At 45.9% G+C, this 23909-nt stretch overlaps 1 protein-coding gene across 1 annotated transcript in view; it reads left to right on the top strand.

Annotated features, from left to right (window-relative positions):
• BRINP1 (BMP/retinoic acid inducible neural specific 1) overlaps positions 1-23909 on the top strand; it is a 176153-nt gene that overhangs the window by 28714 nt on the left and 123530 nt on the right. Inside the window, exon 2 of the mRNA XM_077769803.1 lies at positions 20395-20662. Within this exon, the coding sequence (XP_077625929.1) occupies positions 20445-20662 (218 nt within the window). The 5' untranslated portion in view covers positions 20395-20444. The remainder of the gene's footprint in view (positions 1-20394; positions 20663-23909) is intronic.

The raw sequence follows: 23909 nt of genomic DNA, 5'->3' as shown, positions 1-23909 counted from the left end.
CTTGATTGGGTGATGGAGTGGAAGGTAGGCATCCAGGCTGAGGTACGTAAGAAGGAAGCAGAAAAGTAGCTCCTGCTATGCTATACCTCCCTGAGGCATTTAGTATTTTTTTTTTAAATTTATTTCTAGGAGAGAGAGAGAGACAGCGTGAGCAGGGGAGGGTCAGAGAGAGAGGGAGACACAGACTCTGAAATAGGCTCCAGGCTCTGAGCTGGCAGTCAGCACAGAGCCCGACGCGGGGCTCGAACCCACGAACTGCGAGATCATGACCTAAGCGAAAGCTGGACGCTTAACCGACTAAGCCACCCAGGCGCCCCTCCCTGAGGCATTTAGAAGGAAGGCAGGGATCCAGGCTATACAACCCCTGGTGCTGGAAATCTGCTTCCCACCCTTTTATCCCATTTTGCCTCAGTGCCTACTGGCTTTCTACTCCCTGGTGGCCTGTCCGGTTCTTCTCACTTGTCTCTCCCTTGTTTGCGAGCACTGAAAGGAAAAGGTGGATTTCAACGTAGAAGCTCTAAGGAGGATTTGCCTTTTAACAATTTTGTCAGAGGAGTTAATAACAGTCATAGGAGTTTACCCTGTCCCCATCCATTGTTGACAGGGCATTTGGCATATGTAAGTTCACTTCCCCCAACAACTCAATGAAGTGGGCAAGGGTTAGTGTATCATTTGACAGGTCAGAAAATGCCATATAGAGAGTTTTGATAACTCCATTAAGTCTCTCGCTTTGGGGGCCTATGGAATCCAACCACCTCAATACTTTGCTTTCTTTCTGTTGTTCTGGTGTGCTGAAGATCTGCCTGGCTTGGGGAAAAGAGGTTCTTGGATTGGAGGCAGTTCCTGGCTGTCCCTACACCCTGGGGGCAGGGGACCCTGTCACACCTCTCAGCTCAGCCTTTCTTTGTTCACTGGTAAATGGTTGATGCTAATGAGACCCTACTCAGGGATTTGAGCCCCTTGGGGGCCAATTAACTTCACTTTACTTCAGCTGCCAGGAACCTCAGAACTAAATCCAGATCAATTAGCTCTTCCCAGGTGCCTGGTAGCATCTCTTGCTTCACTCATTTTTAACTATTCTTTGTTCCATTTTTATTTTTAATTGTCCTGATTTATATCTTATTTAACTTTGTAATATCACTTTAGCTGTGTCTGGGTGTAGGTGGGGGTATGAATTCTAAATAAGTAAATGAAATCACGTTAGTGTCATTTCTAGAGAGGTAGGACAGCTTGTGGGTCTTCTTCTGGATGCAAAAGCTGAAGTTGTTCCCCAGAGGGTGGCTTGGGGAAGGGAATCCATTCTGGACCACAAGGACACTGAGGTGGGGCCAAATCTGGCCCACCACCTGTTTTGACAATAAAGTTTTATTGGAACACAGCCATGCCCATTTTTTTAGTGCCTGTGATTGCTTTCATGCTACAGTAACGGCCGAGTTGAGTAATTGAAACAAGAACAGTAAGGCCCATAAAACCTAGACTATTTACTACCTGGCCCTTTAAAGATACGTTTTCTATTCCTGGTCTAGAGGAAAGCAGGATTAGTCGGTTCTGCTGTCCAGGTAGAAAGAGAAGCTCAAGTTTTCTTTTCTTTTAATATTTATTTATTTTTGGGAAAGTGCAAGTGGGGAAGGGGCAGAGAAGAGGAACAGAGGATCTGAAGGAGCCTCTGTGCTGACAGATTGACAGCAGCGAGCCTGATGCAGGACTCGAACTCATAACCTGAGCCGAAGAAGGGTACTTAAGCAGCTGAGCAATCCAGGTGCCCCAAAGCTGAAGTTTTCTTTATGTTCCACCCCCTTCATTTAGTGCCTCATTTTTCTTTTCCTTCCTAATTTCTTCTTCCTTTCCTTCCCTCCCTTTTCCTTTTGCCCTTACTCCCCTCTCTTCCTTCCTCTCTCTCCTCCTATTTTGAGCTGAAAGATTTCTTCTAGTTCAGTCCTTCCCATTTATGAAGAGGACACCAAGAGCCAAAAACTGGAAATGACTGCAAGATAAGAGAGTCGTGGCTAGAGAGTGGCCACGAAGGGACACCCACTTCCGAGTTGGCCTTGTGCCCAGATCATAGTGAGGAGCCAAGAGAGGAAGAGGTATCAGCATATAGGAAAAGCATTTAGCACAGATCCTGGCACATAATACATGACCAGTGAAGCTTAGCTGAGTTCAAAATAGTTCAGTCTAATCGCAGAGACAAAAACATACCCACAATTGGAATGCCGGAAACTAATCAGAGCCCTGCGGATTGATGTTTGGTAAGACAAGGGCAGGATTGGCCTGGAGAGCCACATCTGCACCCCAATATACCCTTCTCTACATCAAGGCCACTTCTGAGCCCGCTTTAAACCTGCTACCTTCAGCCAATATCCTTATCTCAAAAGCAGTGGAAATTGAGGCTCAGAAAGAAGAGTCATCTTGCCCGAGGCCACACAGTAAAGTGGGGGAACAGTTAGGATTTAGACCCATGTGTCTTAAGTTCCCATTCAAACACTCTTACCACTGTAGGATTCTATGAAGTAACTATAGAATAATGGCCTTTGTTTTAAAGGATAGAGAAGAGTTATATCCCTTCCACACTATAGGATTTGAGAAGGGGGTGAGGCAGTTGGGAAAGCCTTTTGGAGGAGGCAAGGCTGAGGTGGGGGGAAAAAACAGAGAAAACATTCTGCAGCTGTAGAGACTCCTGTCTCCTGTATATTTCCCCAAGTGTTAGGAAATTGGACTTACCGTAGTCACAGGATCTATACTATTGTACAGAAAGCAAAAGCAAGCATAGGGAACCTATAATTAAGGGAGCCTGGGTGTTTAATTAAGATATTTGGACTTGTTCCCTGTAAATCCAGTGTCACACACAGATGCACCTGTTAGCACATGGCTACGCTGTATTTGACTCTCACAGGTCAGGGGTAGGGGAGAGATCATTTGTCGATGCTTAGAAATGAAGGGATTTCATAAAAAAATTTGGATTTCCTTCTGGCTTTTCCTGAGAAGAATGCCAGCCTTGGAGACACCATCCTATGTGGAAACAGTCTGCTGTCCTAGACAGGGTCACATGCGTACCCTTGGTCATTGTAACCCTTTCTTAAACTCTGTGCCTGGCACTCCATTTACTTTTATCGCCTGGACTTTTATTCTTTTTTATTTTTTTTTAATGTTTTTATTTATTTCTAGGAGAGAGAGAGAGATCGCCTGGACTTTTGAGTTTACACTCTCTGAAGAAGTGGTGATTCACTAAAAATTCATCAAAACTGACATGAAGGGGGTACCTGGGTGGCCCAGTCAGTTAAGTGTCCGACTTCAGCTCAGGTCATGATCTCACAGCTCCATTTTCAGCCCTGTGTCGGGCTCTGTGCTGACAGCTCAGAGCCTGAAGCCTGCTTCAGATTCCGTGTCTCTCTCCTTCTCTACCCCTCCTCTGCTCATGCTCTCTCTCTCTCTCTGTCTCTCTCTCAAAAATAAATAAATATTATTTTCTTTTTACAAAAACTGACACGATGAAATCAATGTTAGAGGCTGTTTAGTTGCTCATCAAACATTTACTGAGCATCTATTTCCTGCAAGCCTTTGGAAGGGAAGGAATTAGGAGGCTGGTCCAGTGGTTGAGATGAAAGGGTGAAAATTTGCTTAGAAAGGGAACCATTGTGATGGGGAAGAGGTTGGACCCTTCTCCTCTTGTCCCCACAGTCAGTCTTTTCATAGAGAAAAGCTGCCACAACTTATTTCTGTAGGAATCGGGCACTTGTCCCTTTAGACTCTGTTGCCCAGTTCCTTTTATTATATCCCTCTGAGAAGAGCGATCCATCTCCTTCCATTCCCATATTCTCTTTCCCCTCCGTTTCTTGCCTCTCTCCCTCATCTTGTCAGGTGAACACATCCCATCTGGTCCCGATTCTCTGTCATGCACCCCGTGCATACAGAGTAGATGGTTCCGAACCTCTGAGGGCAGCGAGAGGAGAGCAGACCCGGAAGAGCCAGGCCGGCAGCGTCAACCTCAGCGAGCTGCCTTTTTGAATCAATACAACTGCTTTGTTTCCACCCCTGCATTTGACTGCGGCCTTCCTGCCCCCTCTGCTCCCCACACCACGCATGCTCTTGCGCCGGCGCCCACCCTCGTCATCACCTCCAGTGTGGTCCCCAGATGCCCAGCCGTCCCTCCATTCCTCACACGCATCAAACACAGTAAGATTGCTCTCACAGTACTGAGAAGCTGAACTGAGAACTTGGCCTCCCTAGAAATGATCCTTATGGTAAAACAAAGCCAAACAAAATAAAACCTTCTACCACTCCCCCTCCCCCCTCAAAATCAATACTTCTAGGAACAGGAGAGGATGCGCAGAGTTGTAAAAATAGTATGCAGAAGGAGGTGTGAAGATGCACTCTTGCCTCTTGGTTTCTGCCATTAACTAGCTGTGGGACCTTGGGCAACAGAGGTTTTCCTCGTTATGAAAGGAAGCCTCTGGACTAGATTCTCTTTAAGGCTTTTTCAATCTAAAATAGTTCAGAGTATTAGCAAGACATTTCCCAGGGGTTTTCTTTTCAGCTTCCACAAGGCTCGTGATGCCACTAACACATACTGACGTATAAATCAGAAGGCTTCAACCCATATGTTTTCACCTCAATGAGAACTACCCCCGCCCCCGGAGGGCTAGCATGGCTCAGGTGAGACCAACAGAATTTCCTGACCCCATGAAATCTTGTGGTTCTTAAGGAAAGCCTTTTCCCCTACCCTACAGATCAAGTTTAAGGTGAATGTCAAACCACGTAATGTTAAGATTCTGTACTTCTTGGAAATAGAAGGTTAGATCAGAGGGCACCCTTGGATCACTCCCCACCTAAGGAGAGTGTTGAGCATCTCACAAAAAGCCAGTTGTAGGTTTGTGGATGTCAGTTACCTGACATCCTATGGTACTAGATGTCCAATAAGTTCCTGCTGAATGAGTGAAAGTCAATAAGTACCTGCTGAATGAGTGAAAGTCATTGATACGTGATCACAATATATCATAGAATGGCTGACTCAGAAAGGCCCTTGAGATCGTTGAAAACCTCCAACTGTTTTCTCCATGGACAAACTGAGACCCATGGACAGGAGGAGCCCTGACCCAGATCACATGGTGAATTAGAGACTGAGCCGGGCCTGGAGCCCGGGCCCCCTGACTCCCAGACCCGGGCTCTGTGCTCTGACCAACTCCCATTGCCTTCAACATTGTGACTTGGCTCAGTCAGGGTAACTGTTTCTGGAAGCTCTTCTGGGTTTTGTGTAAACTATCTGACCCTTTTTGGGACCCCAACTGGACCTCCTCTCCTCCTGTTGGGCTCGCTCTTTCTGTTGGTCTCTGTCAGGAGAACACTATAATTCCCCTCCCCACCCCCCTCCAGCAGTACATGGCCACCTCATCACTCACTCTAACAGACCCTGCTGAGTACCCACAGTATATCTGGAAGCCATTTTCTGTTTGGAAGTCAGTGGCGGTCAGCCAACATTTCAGTAATATTTGCTTTCCTAAGGCTTAGACAAATCAAATCCATTCACTTTCTTAGACTCGATCCCTCTTGTCTGGCATAATTTCCCCTCATCTGAGGCAAGCCAAAATTGAACTTGGTGTGCTCTCTCTCTCTCTTTCTCTCTTCCTCCTCCCCCCTTCCTTCCCTCCCTCTCTCTCTCTTTTTCTCTCTCTCTCCCTCCTTCCCTTCCTCGCCCTCTCCCTCTCTTTCCCTCCCTCCCTCATTCTTTGTCCTCTGTCTCTTCTTCCTTTTCTTCTCTTTCTTCTCTTCTTCCTCCTCCTTCTTCTTCCTTCCTTCCTCCCTTCTCTCTCTCTCTCTCTCTGTTTCTTCTTTATTCCATGAGTATAGAATCATAGCCCAAGACAATATTAAATTTGAATGAAATCTAGGAAAACACCTAAGCCAAACTTCCTGCTTGTATAGGTGCAGACACCTGGGGTATCCATTACCTTGCCTTGCCTCTGCGTGGTATTAGGAATGGGGCTAGAATTTAGTCATCCTGACTCAGCCTAGTTAACCTCACAGCATCTTCTAACTTATCCTTCATAAATAACCCTGCTCCAGGCTGTATCTTTGCTGAATGCCCTGGGTCTGAGGTCAGATCTAGGATGGGACATGAAACTATGTTGGGAGAATCTTAGGCTCCCTACCTCCACTCCCTGGGAGTCCATTTCCTTGCCTGTGAAGTGAGGGCTCAGTTTCCCCATCCAGCAGATGGTACAGTGCTGTGGGATCTGATGAAGCAGTGTGGCCCCCCCGGCTCTAGAGTGCTAGCTATTTGCCCATCCCTGCTGCTTCGTATTATTAGTCCTCTTCCCTGAATGGGAACTTTCAGTATTTCAAAGCTGTGTTTATTCTATAGTGAATATTTGGGGCATCCTGGCAAGAAAGCAGGTATGATATTTTGGGGCAAAATTTCTCCTTTAGGGACTCTCCTATTCATCTTCTGCCTCCCTTGTCCTGGGCCCAGTCCCAGCAGGGAAACAGCCACCTTCTCCGACTGCATTTAAAGCTGCCTCTGTCCGGGAGTGCATCCGCTAGAAATAGACCAGGCGTTTCCTTTAGAGTTTCACAAAAATGGGTCCTTTGGGTCAAAGGCTCCTTAATCTGCAAAACACAAGCTGTTTGCCTGACTTGAGGCCTCAGCAGACTTCCTAGGTTTCGGAGGAGCTTTGGTATGGAAAAATGGTTTGTGTTTTGAAGATTAAGGGTCCTTTCATCCAAAAGATGCAATTTTTTATTTCTTTCCTCAAGCTCCCAGTGAAACACCTTGTTCCTTTCTGGCTTAAAACCTGTGCGCCTTCTTTCTTATGCAGAGATGGATTAGGTTACAGGGCACATCCACAGCCTGTGAGAAGGAGAGAACCTCCATGAGTGCCTCCTGCCCCCTCTTTTAGGACTAGCCTTCCTCTCCTCCTCCCCACGTGGGCTCATCATCCATACAAATGCAGTAAAGTCAGTAAAGTTGTCTAGGAGTGTTTTAAGACCACAGAACTGGGATTTCACGATCAGAATTTTTTTTAATATATACTTTTAATGTTTACTTTTGAGAGAGAGACAGAGCACAAGCAGGGAGGGGCAGAGGGGGGGGCACAGAATCTGAAGCAGCCTCCAGGCTTCATGCTATTAGCACAGAGCCCAAAAACGAGGCTCAAACCCACAAACTGCGACATATGACCTGAGCTGAAGTCGGGCACTCAGTCCACTGAGCCACCCAGGCACCCCTTACTTACTATCAGAATTTCTGATAAAATCTGGATGGGAAAGTTCATTTTAAAAGCAGTGACTGCTCAGGACTCAGAAGCCCCCTGCTAGCTTAAAGGCACGTGGTGTGGGGGCCGTGTTCCTCACCCCTGTGGCTGATAGGGCAGTGTGGTGAAGAGCCTAGACATGCCCAGAATCAAATATCAAGTGTGACTCTTAACCATCCATGATGTGACTTTGAACCAGTGGCTAAACTTCACTGACCCTCAGTATTCTTATCCACAAAACGGGAATGGAAATATTATGACCCAGCATGTCTGTTAGCTTACCCCCACCCCCCAACACACACCCTGCCAGTCCAGTGGCTTTCAACAACTGGCACTTATCATTACAGCTGGTTCATCTGGAGGCCAGCTGATCTCAGCCCCTTCACTGATCTAGACTGGACTCTTCTGCTCTTGCAGTTTAGCTCGGACTCTACTCTCAGCCTGACATGTGGAGGCCTGCTAGCTGGACAGTCTGTTCCACACATTCTTTATCACTTTGCTGAAACACAATCACATCCTTCTTGTGATGAGAGCAGAAACACAAGAGGTTATACAGAAATCCACACAGTGTCTTGAGATACAGGCTCAGAACGAGCACACCATCACTTCTGGCTCATGCTAATGACCAGAGGGAGTTACAAGGATGAGCCTGAATTTAAGGAACTGGGAACAGACTCCACCTCTTTAGGAGAACAGCTGGAAAACTACACAAGAAGGAACCTGGAGATAGAGAGGGGTGACGATTTGGGGCCAGCCATCAACCACATCTATCCCATTAGTGGTTGTGGTAAGAAGTCAACTTACAATGTTTGTAAAGTTCTTGACACAGCTCCTCTTGTACACTAAATGTTCATAAGTTATTTTCATCGCCCTTGTTAGTATAGTCAGGACTCAAAAATGGTAGCTGGAATGATTAAATCCAGAGTTGCCAAACCTAGCAACAGAGAAGGGACATGCTCAGAGAGGTGGTGAAGCATTCTTGGAATCACACAGAAGGAGCTAGTTCAAGCCCTTGAAAATCAGTGTGATGATTTTAATTTGAGATTTGATGGACAGCAGGAAGAACCTTGGCTGTGGCTCATGGTGCTACTTGACTTTTCAGCAACAGTGAGGCATTCCCTGGAGTCAAGCAATGGCCTCAAACAAGGCTGCCCATCTCCTTGTCCTGCCGGGATGGTGGACCTTACACTTATGTAAGATTAACCTCAAACATTTATTAAAAAGTGCACATGTGTGTTGAGAAATTGCTGCTCTCTGGTAGGGCCTTCTGTGTTGCTAGCAATAGAAAAGCCAAGCTTCCGCTGGTTTCAGGTTAAAAACAAAAAAGCAAAACAAAATAACCCACTAGCTGTGAGACCATGGGTAAATTACTGAATCTTTCTGGCCTCTCTTTCCTCTCCCATTACATGGGAATAATAATCAGACCTTCTTCAGAGGCATATTTTGAGGACTGAGTGAATTATGTATGTCTTGTTAAGATATTTCACTGGTGTTATCTTGCTGAACGGTAATTTTCTCATCTCTGGAATGAGAGGTTACATCTCTGCCCTGTATATGTGAGAAGTGGCTCCGAGATCAAGTGAGAGTCCGATCCCTTTACAGCACAAATTTATGCTGGAATTCAAGGATGGAATGATTAGTACCTTAAGAGGAGGGAGGGAGAACGTGTACAGTCTCCAAACTGACCACGTTTTTTAAAATCAGTGATTGCCCACCCAGCACTTACTTAAACACTCAGATGTGTGTTTCTCTAAGCATCATGATTGTCATGGACAAGCAGCAGTTGTAGCTATAACTGTCCTTTTGCTTCATCATTTAAAAAGCACTGGAGGAAGGAATGAAGCCTTTGCATGAGAATCAGCAGAGCCTAAGGAGCCTCTATCCAAATGGATCCGCCAGGAAACTTTCAGCTGTTTTCATTAGTGACCTGATGGAAACATCAAGCCAAGGGTCAGAGCTTTTGATGAGTAAATGTTGAAATTTAGGTGCAGATGGAAACTTAAGTGTTTTATTTATTTGCTCCACTGAATATTAAGAATAGATGAGCCACAGGGAAGAATTCAGAGCCATTAACTCAGCATAACACTGTTTATTTATTGAACAATTATATTTTGAGCATCTGTGTAGTACCAGTTCCCATCTTTGGCAATCCTTTCTAATGACAAAGTCTTCTATATGCCTCTGTAGGGCCAGCAATCTTTTCTTACTCATCTCAGGTTTCCCACATGGCATCTATTTTAGGGATTTGCACACAATAGGTGGGTTTGCGTGATCCCACGCCTTTTGCTCACACTGATCCTACTACGTGAAATGCCTTCTATTCAGTCCCTTTTTCCCCTTTCAGCTGGACAATCACTACTTGAACCATGAGAGCCCAAGTAAAATCTCAGCTCCCCTGAGAAATCTTCTTGAATGGGCTGTGTTTGAGTTACTCTTTATTAGTTCCAACAACATGTTGTTTGCGTCTCTGATAAAACTCAATCCACTGTTTTGCAATTTGGAGTATACATATTTATCTCTCTTACCAGCTTTATGGATCTCTAAAGCCATGGACACTTTCTTACTTCTCATTTGATGCCCCGTTGACTGGTACCAAGTCTGCCATTCTATCCCAATACTGGAACCCCATGCCATTCTTTCAATAAGTACTAATTTCTTTTCTTTCTCATATGTTTCTCTTTTTCTTTAATTCTATATCTGTCCTCTGAGTTTATAAATATCTTCATTATATGAAGCCAAAACAAAATCCTCCATTGACCGTTCACTTCCCTCTCTGGTGGAGAGAAAAAGAGCCTTGGCCACTGACTTTTTCATCTTTTCTTCTTTGCCAAGTCCTCTACACTCTACGCCTCTATGTGTTCATGTCGCATTCGCACCTTAATCTCTTTCAATGAATATTCAGCTCCCATTGAAGCATTGAAAACTGTCACCACTCTGTATTCTTAATTCCAATAGGAGTTTGGAGTTCTTGTTCCACTGCTCATTCTGCATGTAGCTTTTTGAAACTTGCATATTAATAATATTTCTATTTCTCTCTTAAATGTTTCTGCTCCTTTGGCTTTGTTGACATTATTCTCTGATGATTCTTGTTCTTCACCTCCTCCTATAATCTACTTTCTGGGATTCTTTTCTTTGTCATCCTTCCTAAATGTGAGCATTGCTCTGTGTGTGTTTGCCACCAGTCGTGTCTCACACGTATTCACTGAGAATTCTCATTCACTTCCAGAGCTCTAACTACCACTAGTTCATACTGACTTACACATTTTTACTCCTAACACTGGCCTCTCTGATGATTTAGACTCGAGGATTTAATAGCCTCCTGGAAATTCTGACTTGAATGTTCAAAAGACACCTCAAACTCAGCAGGTTCCAGAGAGAACTTGCTGCCATTAATGGACATTTTGTTTTCATTATTCTTTATCATCATGCCTGATATCATCACCAGTCTAATCATCAAACCAGACTTAGAAGTCATCATGGACATCTTTCTTTCCCCACCCCAGCTGCCTAGACAGTCATCAAATCTTGCTAATTTTTTCTCTCATTTTTTTTTAAACTGTCAAATTAAGATATCTTTTTCAGACCATATCAAGCCTAGGCTACTGTGTTGGCCTCCTCAGTTTTGTCCATGCCCCTTCTTAAATGCCCCTACATTTGGAGTAATCCATCTAAAATGAAACTCTAACACAGAATGCTTCTGTTTAAAAGCCTTCAGAGGTTCCCTGAGGTCCCATAGGTCTAATCCTAGATCTTGATTTGTTGAGTTCATTCATTGAATAAATGCTGAGTTAGTGCCTCCCATATGATTGGTTCCAGATCCTGGGTCTACATGGGGGTGAGAGGCAAGACTCTATGTCTTTAAGAAACTGCCAGTCATGTGTAAAGCTATGATTATAAAGCATGTGACCCCATTTAGCTCCTTTGCTTCATTTCCTGTCATTCTTTGCTTCAAAATTACCACCGCAGTAGCTTTGAAATGTTTTAGATCTTATATCCACACTGCATGCCTTCATTCCTTTTATGTGTTTCTCTCCTGGCCCAAAATGTAGATCCAGGATGTGTCACCTCGCAAATGTCTCTTGATCTCCTAAGGCCTCACTTGGATGTCCATCTCCAGGGAACATTTCCTGGAGACCCTTTCTTGGGGCTCCAGCCTCCACAGAATGCTGGGTATACCCTGACTTTGCCCAGTGACATGATACTCAAAATATTACCCGTTTCTTTGTCCATCTCCTGCTCTGGACTGTGAGAGCTAATTAAAATAGTAGGGATACTCAACAAATATTTATTGAATTTTACCAAACTGGCCCAGAAAAGACCTTCCAAAAATGTTAATTTCACTTTCCTTTTTTGAAAGCTCTCCTGCAGAGACTGCTGAGAATTTTGAGGGCTTAAAAGGCAGTTGCCCTGATTTTAGATCTTCATATTCCTAAATGTGGCTCCAAATGAAATATTTATGAAGAAAGGATACTATACATACTTATAATGTTAATTATAAACAAAAAAATAGTATTTGGGATCGTTTCAAAAATGATACAAATAAGTAGTCCATATATGTCAGTTTTCTTTCAGATTGCCATGGCCCTCCCTAGATTTAACATTTCTAGAAGTTTCACACCTCGATTTAACTTATCAGCCATTCTCTTTGTTAACATCTTCACAGTTAATTTGTGGTTGTTCATGATTGTCAAAACAAGAAAACTGCAACTTAAGGATGATGTAGTTTCTTAGTTTGGTGCGTTAAAGCACTGAATCAGAGAATTTAGTTAGATTTGGCTTGGGCTGAAGTTTAATTCTGTCATTTTAAAATAATATGACATTGGAAAAATAACAAGATTTATTTTTCAAGAGTCTCAGTTTTATTAGATACAAAATAAAAATACAACAAAACTTTGGTTTGCGAGCATAATTCCTTCCGGCAACATGCTTGGAATCCAACGCATTTGTCTATCAAAGCAAATTTCCCTTTAAGACATAATGGGAACCCAAATGATTCATTCTACAACCCAAAAATACTCATATAAAAGTGATTTCAATACAGTAATATAATACAAAACAATAAAAAGAATATAAAATAGAAAGAAAACTAAACAAATGAACCTGCACTTGCTTTTTTGAAAACATTTGTGGCATAATTTTTTCAAGTTCTGTCCCACATTGTTTCTGCTCACCTCTCTTTTCCTCCTATGTGGTTTTGGTTGCGTATTTATCGTGTTCAGGTCAGTATATTATAACAAATAAATTATATTTTATTTAAGGGGGAGACATCGCTCTTCCCCCAGACTCTCCTGTCTTTCCCTGGCTTATGACTGTGCCGTTTCTCCTCCATCTTGCTAACCTTGATCACGACTTCTTCAGGATACAGGGTTGCGTCAAGAATGGACAGATAAAGAGAAAGCACGTCTTCCTCTACTAGTACCTTTTTGAGGACTTAGCATCAGTGCTTCTGGAGCTTGGCAGGTTGAGTGCTAATGTTTTTCACATGTAGTATTTTGGGGAATATCTGAATCTTCCCTTCTTCTCCGGGATCTCTTACTTGTGATTCTTGTGATGAAGGAAAATGCATCTCGTTTTCAGCTACTTACTGATCAGGAGGGGACCCTTGGTAAATGGCTGTGAGACTGCAGTTTCCTTTCGCCAGGGTCCCCTTACCTTCCCGGTGGGATCTGGGGCAGGGTGAGATCTGGCTCACCTCTGCCTTTGAGCACGTGCCTTTGACACGTGAGCTAAGCAGTCGCTTTCCAAATTGCAGCCCCCACCCCGCCACCAGGTTTCAGCCCATCCTTCTTTAGGATTCTTTTTTTAGATTTCTCTGGGAGTGAGTCAGACACCATTCAGCCGTATCCCCCAGGCTCCTGGGAACACTGATCATGTTCTTTGAGTGATCATGTTGAAGCATGAGGTGAGGGGCTACTACCCTGTCCCTTCCCCCTTTTAGGGGTGGGTGCGAGCACTCACAACATGCTGCTACTTCTCACTTGAGCACCACTTGTGATCTCAGCATGCCATCATGTGGGTGAGAGGTTAAGAATCTCAGAAGGTGTATTCTGGCTACCTTTGTTAAGGAACTATGTAGTGGGTGTATACCTGTCTTTAGAATTTAGTCTCTATTGTCTGGGACTTCGTCAGAAACTGAGACCAAAATAGATGCATTTAAATCCTGTTTAATCCGTATCTGATCCCTAAGAGATGCTGGTCCTCCTGATGTTGGCCACATTTTACAGATGGGGACACTGAGGCACAAGGCAGGAGGCTATTGTGTCACCCAGCTTTTCAGGCAGCTCTCTGGGGAGAAGTCTCATCCAGAGATCCAGGTTTAGAAGTTGAAGCCTGGGGGTGCCTGGGTGGCTCAGTCGGTTAAGCATCCAACTTCAGCTCAGGCCGTGATCTCACAGTCTGTGGCTTCAAGCCCCACATCGGGCTCTGGGCTGACAGCTTGGAGCCTGGAGCCTGCTTCAGATTCTGTGTCTCCCTCTCTCTCTGCCCCTCCTCTGTTCACGCTCTGTGTCTGCTACTCTCTCAAAAATAAATAAACATTTAAAAAATTTAAAAAATAAACAAAAGAAGAGGTTGAAGCCTGAATGAAGTTACCAGGTTGACCTAGGGTTAGGAGGAAGACACTGTGGGTGACCTGAGACCCTCAGAGGCCCTGAGGATGGGGGCTTAAGGGGTGCTGCTTCTCCTCTCTGGCCCAGAATGTGGGCCGTAGCCCAGCAATCCAAGCCGAGGGCTCCAGAGGAGGAGCTTGGTGACCCTTCTCTGCTGGAAGCCCCTTCTCTGTCTCTTTGTCCTGCATGTGCTCCTCGGATGTAAATAATTTACACTGGCAACGATTAGAGAGTGGGCTCTGTGTGGGATGAACCCAATTCCCTTAATAACACTGCAGGCTTATATATAGCACAGTTCAGCCAAGGGCCCACGTGCTCTCCAGGCCACAGCCCGCATCCCCACATCCACCAGGGCACCCAGCGGGGGTGGGCCTGTGACTCATGCAAGGTCACGGGAGGTCAAGGGCAGCGCTTGGAATAGAACCAGCCTCTCTTTCACAGGCTCTAAACCCCAGTGGCAGGAAGTTCCCTTTATGAATATTGGAAAAAATAGCAGTCCGCCAATGCATGGTGGTAGATATCCAGGGCTGTCTCTAGCATATAGGCTTGGGAGAGTTGGTCCTTGAAAATGGGAGTTTTTATTTGTAATGTATTTATTGTCTATTTCTTTATTGATTTTGGCAGAGGAGGCAAGTGCACCGTAGGTCAATTGATTGGACAGAGTGAACTGGAGTCTCCAAATGATAAAAACACAGGAATTGATGAGTAACCCTCCTGGGCAGTGTCATAGAGACCAACAGGCCCCTTTTAGCTGCACACCATCCAGTAAAAGTTCAGCACCATCCGTGTGTGTAGTTTTAAAGTGCCCGCAGCCAGGGGCGCCTGGGTGGCTCAGTCGGTTAGGCGTCCAACTTCGGCTCCGGTCATGATCTCATGGTTCATGAGTCTGAGCCTCACGTCAGGCTCTGTGCTGACAGCTCAGAGCCTGGAGCCTGCTTCACATTCTGTGTCTCCCTCCCTTTCTGCCCCTCCCCCGCTCACACTCTGTCTCTCAAAAATGAGTAAATGTTAAAAAAAAAGTTAAAATTTTAGCAGCCACACTCAAACAATGAAAAAGAAACAGGCGCAAGAAATTTTAATAATGCATTTTAATAACCTCGTCGGGCCAAAATAGTAATATTTCAACCCATAATCAATATAAATGTTCATGAGATACCTTATCGCATTTTTTTCTTCCTACTGAGTCTTGAAATGCGGCGGGTGTGTATTTTATACTAACAGCATGTCTCGATTTGGACTAGCGATCTGGGTTTCAAATGCTTCCCAGCCACGTGTGGTCAGTGCTTCCTCAATGGGACAGCACAGCCGTGCCCTGTCAGCTGTGTGGTGCTGACCCACCTCCCTAACTTTTCCAAACCTTAGGTTCCCCTCCCCCATGTGGAAAGCAGGGACCATAACCTGTGACTGTATTGCCACGACACCACGCGTGGAAAGCAGCTCTGCGGTTTCTAAGACATAGTAAGTGCTCACTTAACACACAGTTCCTTCTTCACGCTGACTCACCACAGCTAAACTGCAAGAGACTGAATGACAGGTCGGCCTCTGACCACATCCAGAGGTGAAGCGGTGCCGGGCCTCCCTCGGTCCCTCCCTCGCGTGGACATGCCTTTTTCTGTGAGGCATCTGCACCGCTCACTCCTTCCCTTCCATCAGGCGTCCGCTCAAAAACCGCTTTCCTGGAGGAGCTTTTCCCGAGCACCACGTGTGTAAGAGAACAGCCTCGCTCCAGTGCCGTTTCTCTGCTTTGATTTTCTTCAGAGTCGTCCTCACCATCACACACAGAGGCGCTGCTTCTGTGTTCACTAGTCCCAGCCCAGCGGAGAGTAAGCCCCCTGGGGGCCCTCGCTGCTCTGTTCATTTCATTTGATTTCCAGCTAAATATGTTAATGGATGAATGAGTGAATTTTTGGACATCTATAGTTCTTTGCTCTTTAGTGTATAGCACAGAATTGAAATACGCAGTTCTTTCTTGGTGAGAGCAAGGGAGAGAGAGGGAGAGAGAGAGAGAGAGAGAGAGAGACACACACACACACAGAAAGAGAGAGAGAGAAGCCTCATGGGCCATATTCTCAGTAAAGCCCCTGATGGGCACACGCCTCTCACTCTGCCCTCTCCCATGCACCCCCAAGACTTGTTTGAGGTTACTTGCTCTGCTAGAATCTCCTTTTCCCTGTCTCTACTTAATGAAACCTTACATGAGGGGCGCCTGAGTGCCTCTGTCAGTTAAGCTTCCNTTCTTTCTTGGTGAGAGCAAGGGAGAGAGAGGGAGAGAGAGAGAGAGAGACACACACACACATACACACACACACACACAGAAAGAGAGAGAAGCCTCATGGGCCATATTCTCAGTAAAGCCCCTGATGGGCACACGCCTCTCACTCTGCCCTCTCCCATGCACCCCCAAGACTTGTTTGAGGTTACTTGCTCTGCTAGAATCTCCTTTTCCCTGTCTCTACTTAATGAAACCTTACATGAGGGGCGCCTGAGTGCCTCTGTCAGTTAAGCTTCCGATTTCAGCTCAGGTCATGATCTCCTGGTTCATGAGTTCAAGCCCTGCATCGGGCTGTTGGCACAGAGCCCGCTTCAGGTCCTCTGCCCCCCTCTGTCTCTGCTTCTCTCTCTCTTTCAATAAATAAATAAACTTAAAAAAATAAAACAAAAATCCCCAAAACCTTACATGCTATCTAAGGACCTGCTCAAATACCACCTGGTCTATAGGATCCTTCCAGATCACTGTGTTGAAGACAATGCCTGTAGCATCTGTTCCTCCATGGAATGTTTTTCATTTGTTGTAGCTTTCACAACAGCATATTTCATTAAAATTCCTTTTGCATGGGTATGAACATCCCCCTCCCCGCCATATGCTGAATTTCTAGAGGGTAGGACCTAATTTCAGCTGGTGTGGGGCAGGGCTGAGGGGTGTAGTGGAAACTATACAGACTTTATAAAAGGATATACGTGGCTTAGAATCTTGAAGCTAACACTCAGAAGTTGTGAGCTTAGGAGTCATCCAATGTGTCTAAGTCCCAAGGTGCTCATCTGTTAAATGGGTATCTCTGCCTATCTCATGAATGGATACATTGACGACTACCAAGGGAACAGACTGTTTTAGACCGGAGCATACAGTAGACGCTCAATAAATATCAGTCACCGGACCCTTCTATTGTCTTGGGTCTCTGGTACAGTTGGTGCTATTTTGGGCCTGTTTTCATGAGTCCCAGTGGCTTCATGATATGACATGTCAGTGACACAGCTACCAGTCCTTGCTCTCACTCAGCAAAATATCCACTTCTCCTATAATGCACCGTGAGAAACTTTCATTTCCAGTTTTAGGGTTCCGTGGATCACTGTGATTTTCTAAGTCAACAAAGATGTGTTCAGACTTCTTCTGTGAGGCACTCATCTCCACTCGCTGGAATGTAAATTGTCTCAGTGACAATTTACAGTAAAGGTAAAGGCCCCAATGAGAGAGAAGGCTCAAGCACAGCACATGCACCTGCTGGCCTGCCCAGACAGCGCGGCAGGATGACACCCGGGAGCTGGAAGACTGGAGCCTGGGCCGGTCATGATCTTGTGAGAAGAGTTGGGTTACCAGGGGTTAACTTTTGCACGAGTAACATTTGCGTCCAATGTTCTTTGTTGTGGTGATGTCCTGCGCATTGCAGGATGTTTAACAGTGTCCCTGACCACTACCCATTAGGTGCTGTAGCAACCCCTCTGTGGTGACACTCAAAGATGTCCCTTGGAGGGGCGCCTGGGGGGCTCAGTCAGTTAAGCATTCAGTTTCAGCTTGGGTCATGATCTCCTGGTTTGTGAGTTCAAGGCCTGCACTGGGCTCTGCACTGACAATGCAGAGCTTGCATGGGGTTCTCTCTCGCCCTCTCTCTCTGTCCCTTTACCCCCTCATGCTTTCTCTCTTTCTCAGAAATAAACAAACTTAAAAAAATATTTGTTAAAAAAGAAAAGATGTCTCTTGCAGACAACATGGCTGCCATTTGGGAAACACTGGATTCGCCGGTTCAGTTGTCAGCTAATTCTAGGACTCTGGGCAAAGAGCTCACCCGCTTACACACACAGACACACACACACAGACACACACAGACACACACGCACACACACGTACACGCACACACGCACACGCACTCTGCTCTTCCGTGGATAGGCTCTTCCTCTTTTGAAAGCTGCAGCTCTCTGCCTCCCGCTTCCTTGCAAACGGCCTCGCAGCCAAGCCCTGGAGTGCCACCTCCCCCCGGCCCCCCCTCACAGCAGAAGCCCTGGAGAAGGGCTGAATGCAGTCTCAGTGTGTTGCAGCCCCCCGCCGGCATCTCGGAGCGCCCACCTCCACCCCCGCTTGCCACTCAGGTGGGCTCCGGCAGGCGGGGTTGGCAGCTGGAGCTGCTTCCGTTCTGCACTCCACACGCGCTGCTTTGTTGTCGGCTCTGAGCACAACTTCAGGCCGCAGCCCCTGCCCGCCCGCTCCTCTGCCCCCGCGCCCCCGTCCTGTGTCCCCGACAGCTGGGCCTTGTGGTGCCAAGCAGATTTCTGCAGCTACTCGTAATAACACGGTGCATTTGGGCACCAGAGGGACGTGGCCGGCTGGGTCGGAAATTCACATTTCTATCTTTCTATTTTCTCTTTCTTAGCTTTAATTTCTTCCCATTTTCAGCTGGAAGAGGAGACAACTAAGGTATCCCCTCTCTTCAGGTTTATACACGGTGTTGTATGTGACCAAATGTTTGTGTCTTCACCATTTTTAATCTTTTTGGGGGGTGGGGATGGGCAGAGGGAGAGGGGAAGACAGAGAATCCCAAGCAGGCTCCATTCTCGGCACAGAGCCCAACGCGGGGCTCACTCTCAGGACAGTGAGATCATGACCTGAGCCGAAATCAAGAGTCAGACCCGACTGAGCCACCCAGGAGCCCCTGTGTCTTGGCCGTTTTTAAATGGCAGTCATAAGACTCTGAGATCTGGAGAGGGGATGTGAGTGTCCTGAATCCCACGGCTCGCCGTGCGCACAGACAGCCTTTTAAAGGTTCTCCCCAGTTAGGAAGAGCAAAGCAGACCCAGAAACAAATAAGTCTAAGAAGAGAGACAACTAAGAACTGATGTACAGTTTCACAGAGTGAGCAATGAGAACCGTGAGCAGGGAACAACTAACACTTTTAGAGAGAACTAGAAAAAGGAATGACCTCTGAGATCCCGACCTCAGCTGGCTACTGAGGACTGGCCGGACAGAGGAGACAGTAAGCACAAAGCACTCCCCCCAGGGAAGATGTGGACACGATCAGTGTCGACATTCATCATTGTCACCATCTTCCTCATCATGGATGCCATTTATTGAGCACTTACTAAATGGCAAGCACTGGGTGGGACATTTTACATACATTATGTCAGTCCCTCCTCATAACAGGTGCTACTGTTAACCACCGTGTGCAGACAGGGGAAGGAAGGCACAGAGATGTGAAGTGACTTGCCTGAAATGATGCTGTTTATAACTGATGGGACCTTACAATAATGAGTGAGAGAAGCTCTTCTAGAATAAGCTGGCGGGGGGAGGGGGGGTGTAGTGAATGCACTAAGCTGGTAATTAGAAAATGATGATAAAGACAAGTGTCCAAAGGCTAAGCATGGCCTGTGGTCTCTCTTCTCTTCTCCCCATGAAGAGTCTCTGCCTAAGCTCTCCCTTAGTCTTAAACTTTTCTCCAACATGGCATCAGTATGCTGTTATCACCACCCGCTACCCCCAAAAAAGGTGGGCAAAAGCCCACCTAATCTCTTGGCCTTTATTTTCCTATATGAACATCAGTGAACTTTGAGGCTCAGAATCATCAACCGTGAAATGTCTGGTCACATGTCCTTGGGGTGAAGGGGACATCCCACTGAGCAGTGTAGAATTGGACTCTTGTGAGCTCCATCAACTCTTCACCTGCTCCGTATCCAGCCCAGATGGTCATGATCATTCTCCACCCTCAGACTTTGGACATTCCTCCTATCGTACAGAAGCAAAGTGTGTACTCCGCACCTCCATGTCTGTGTGAGAAGAGTAGAGAAAAGAATTCCCTGCCACAAGAGGCAGGTTGTCTGTGGAGATACTGGGTGGGACAGACACCTGAGTTCTATCTCCACATCCCTTACTGGCTGTGTGAGACTCTGGTTCTGCCTTCATCCATCTCAGTCATGCTTTGCACACCTATGCCTTGAATTCCTCTGACGTGCCAAGTGCCAAGGCATAGACATCGAAGCCCGCCCTCTGTTTTGTGCACAAGGCGGCTGCATCCCTAAGAGGCTAAGCATTTGCACGTGTTCACACAATATGTGAACCGCAAAGCAAGAGCACGAGCCCAGATCTCCACGGGTGCCGTGCCCTCAACCAGAAACATACTGGTTTTTGTAAACCTTGACATACCATACTGCTGCAATATTATGAAGATGTTTTAACCACATTTTTTTCTTTTCTTGTGTCTTTCTCTTCCTATTATTTTATTTTCTCTCCCTCTTTCTCTCTCTCTCTCTCTCTTTTTTTTACTCTTTCTCCCCAGGACTCCACAGAATGGAGCAAGAATGAGAGGAGAAAGGCCGGCAGAAAAGCATGAACTGGAGGTTTGTTGAGCTGCTCTACTTCCTGTTTGTATGGGGCCGTATCTCCGCGCAGCCCTCCCACCAGGAACCAGCTGGGACAGACCAACATGTCTCCAAGGAATTTGATTGGCTTATTTCAGACAGGGGGCCTTTCCACCACTCCAGGAGCTACCTATCCTTTGTGGAAAGACACCGTCAAGGATTTACAACCAGATATAAAATATACAGGTAAGATCTGGGTGAAGCCGGTCCTTGCCTCCTGCGCCTTCCGTTCATAGAGCGCTTTGTGGCGTCTGGCATTGGTAGGGCCTCGCCATGTGGGGGACCGTCTGGGCCAAGGGATGATGAACCTTCGGCAGGTTGTTATTCATTTTTCACCTTGTTTTTGTACTTTGCGTGAGAGCTAGACGATGACAAGGAAGAGAGCAAACAGCTAGCGTTTACTGAGTGCTTATTGTGTGCCAGTCGTGGTGCTTTACTTTGCATACGCTCTCTCATACACGCCTTTGTAATAACCACCGGAGGGAGATTCCATTTGTTCTCTTCACTTTACGCATGAAGTAATTGGTCCTCAGCTAAGGGAAATTATTTGCCTAGAGTCACATAGTCAGAAAGTGACGGGACTGGGGTTCAACCTCCATTTCATCTGTACCCATTGTCACAGAATTTTTAATCAACCGCATCAGGTGTAGGTAGTATTGTTTGCAAATGCTAACATGTACCCATACCCCACCCGAACGTGTTCACGCATCTGGAAACAAATAGGCGCCGTCCGTGAACAACCTTTTCTTGAGCAGGTCTGAAGTGACTCTTGGCTTTTTAAAACGCCATTCATCCCCAAACGACTTAGCCCCAGGTTTTTTTCTCTTTGAAACCATCTTAGATTCTCCCCATTCCAGTCTTTCATGCTCTCTTTGATATTTCCACAGCTCTCTACACTCATATCTGCTTAGTTTTAAACTATCTGAAATTAGAGAGTGTATGTTTGCATTTCTTCCTTACCTAACTAGAAACTCTTGGAAGGCAGGACTTCTATGCAATTCGTTTCTGAGTTTTTTTTCCCTGCCGTGTATCAAAAGCATACAATACATGTTGTGAACTTACATGAGTTGGAAAATACAGAAAGCTCTCTAGAGATATAATCTTTTTTTTTTTTAATATTTTTATTTATTTCTAGGAGAGAGAGAGAGACAGCGTGAGCAGGGGAGGGTCAGAGAGAGAGGGAGATACAGACTCTGAAACAGACTCCAGGCTCTGAGCTGGCAGTCCGCACAGAGCCTGACGTAGGGCTCGAACCCACGAACCGCGAGATCATGACCTAAGCGAAAGTCGGACGCTTAACCGACTAAGCCACCCAGGCGCCCCCTAGAGATATAATCTTTGTCTCAAGGTCAAGGAAGAAGGGGCACACCCTAGCCCTTCTGGACCGGTTAGAATGGGAGAGCTGGGAAACGTGGTGGAAGAAAGGACCCTGGCCTGCATCTGGGAAGGCGTGCATTCGGTTCATACGTCATCTTTGTATTTGGTATGAAAATAGGCCTGTCTCTCTTGCACATTTTGCGGCATTAATGGGTGATGCGTGAAACCTCTACCGTCTGTCCTTGCCTGTGGATTTTATGCCGAGTAGTCAAATCTTATGTTGGAAGTTGGCCCACTAGTGGCTGAGGTTTTGCAGTGGTTGCATCTATGAAAAGGTTCACAGATGAGCCTTGAAGAGTGCTAAGCAGTCAGAGTTACTGGGGAGAGGTGCTCTTAGCCTGATGGAAAGCAAGACACAAAAGAGCATGGGTATAGGGTGTGCAAGAAAGGGGGGAAGGAACACAAGGAGGAAAATAAGGGGCATTTCTTCCCCTTAGAAGAAATGAGAAGGAGAAGAGCACCAGAACTTTAAAAATACAATTATTGGGGCACCTGGATGGCTTAGTCGGTTGAGCTGCCGACTTCAGCTCAGGTCATGATCTCACATATTCATGAGGTCAAGTCCCACATCAGGCTCTCTGCTGTCAACACAGAGCTTGCTTTGGATCCTCTGTCTCCTTCTCTCTCTGCCTCCTCTCTCTCAAAAATAAATAAAAAATTAAATAAATAAATAAATAGAAATATCATTATTGATTCAGAAGGCCACCCCTGGGGAGAACTATTCCTAAATCACCCGAGAACAGTAGTTATCTGCCTAATTTCAAAGTAGGATCCTTAACATAATTTCTGGAAGAACACAGTCATTGCTATTTGGGAACCCGCATAAACCCAACATGGGTGCTTCCCTGATTACTCAGCAGAATGCTCAGTATCTGAAATCCCTGGTACTCAGAAAGATGGAGGCTTGAGATAAAGGATTTAGGGGAACAGAACAAATAGTAGAGATCTAGGAATGTTATCCTATTTGTGTTTTGTCAGACAGTAACTTCTTGGTGTCACACGTGGCTTTCACCTCCACTTGAGCCTCCTGAAGACACCTTAAAGTTAGATGACTGGGGTTCAAATTTCCATTTTGATCAGAAGAAGATCAGAAGATGACTGACTTGAATAAATTGATGTAGTCGAAAAACGATGGAGCCTGGAATGGAAACAAAGTCTGATTATAAATCCATAACCATGCCAATGAATATGGTAGATCTAAAGGCTTCCGTTCATTATTTACAAATGTTTCTTAGTAACTGCTGTATGCCTGGCCCTGAGCTAGACACTAGGGATATGTTGGCTTGAAGATGAGTAGTAATGATACAACATGGTGGCTGTGCTTGAGTTTTATAAGGGAGCTATTGTGCATGTTAGATGACTAACATATGTTTGTGATTGTTGTTGAAACAACCTAGACTTCCACGGATACCCTGAGAACCACAGACCCAAAGCTCAACAGTGGCAACCTTTAATTGAGCACTTATAATGTGCCATGAAAAGAGGCCATTCGGTTCTCATAGCATCCTGTGTGACGTGAGCAGTGCCTTGGCAGTTTATAGATAAGAAGGCCAGGACTTGGGGAGGCTGAGGACATTACCCAACTCATCCTTGTCGTAGGGAATAGGAGCTGGGGTCCAAATACAGACTTGCCTGAACCCAAAGTCCTGCTTCCAGCCACTGTGCTGTATGGTGCCCCCCACCCCCAAGCGTGGTGCCCCAGCATAGAGTGTATCAGAGTCCTGAAAGGGTTCTTGCAAACCTTTTTCCTCCCAACCACTTCGCAAATGTTTGGGATTGGTTTTTGAGAGGCTAAGAAGTGAAAGGTTGCTAATGAGGTTGGGGGTCAGGACATCTGGATACTGACTCTAGCTTTCTGGGCATTCGTCTTGTTTCATGAGGCAGCCTGCCTCCTCTCCTGGATCCTGCTTTCTTCATCTATCAAATGGTAGCCTTGAAATACATTCGTGATTTTCAGCCTACGCTCTTTGAGTCTTGAGGATCAATTAAAGAAGTCAAAAAAGCCACTGTAGTGTGGGAAGACAGGCGAAGTGTGTGTGGGAGTGGGGGCGGGGGG

The sequence above is a fragment of the Crocuta crocuta genome, unplaced genomic scaffold (genome assembly GCF_008692635.1).
Source record: "Crocuta crocuta isolate KB4526 unplaced genomic scaffold, BGI_CrCroc_1.0 scaffold95, whole genome shotgun sequence".
NCBI lineage: Eukaryota > Metazoa > Chordata > Mammalia > Carnivora > Hyaenidae > Crocuta > Crocuta crocuta.
This window is presented reverse-complemented; position numbering and strand designations above follow the sequence as displayed.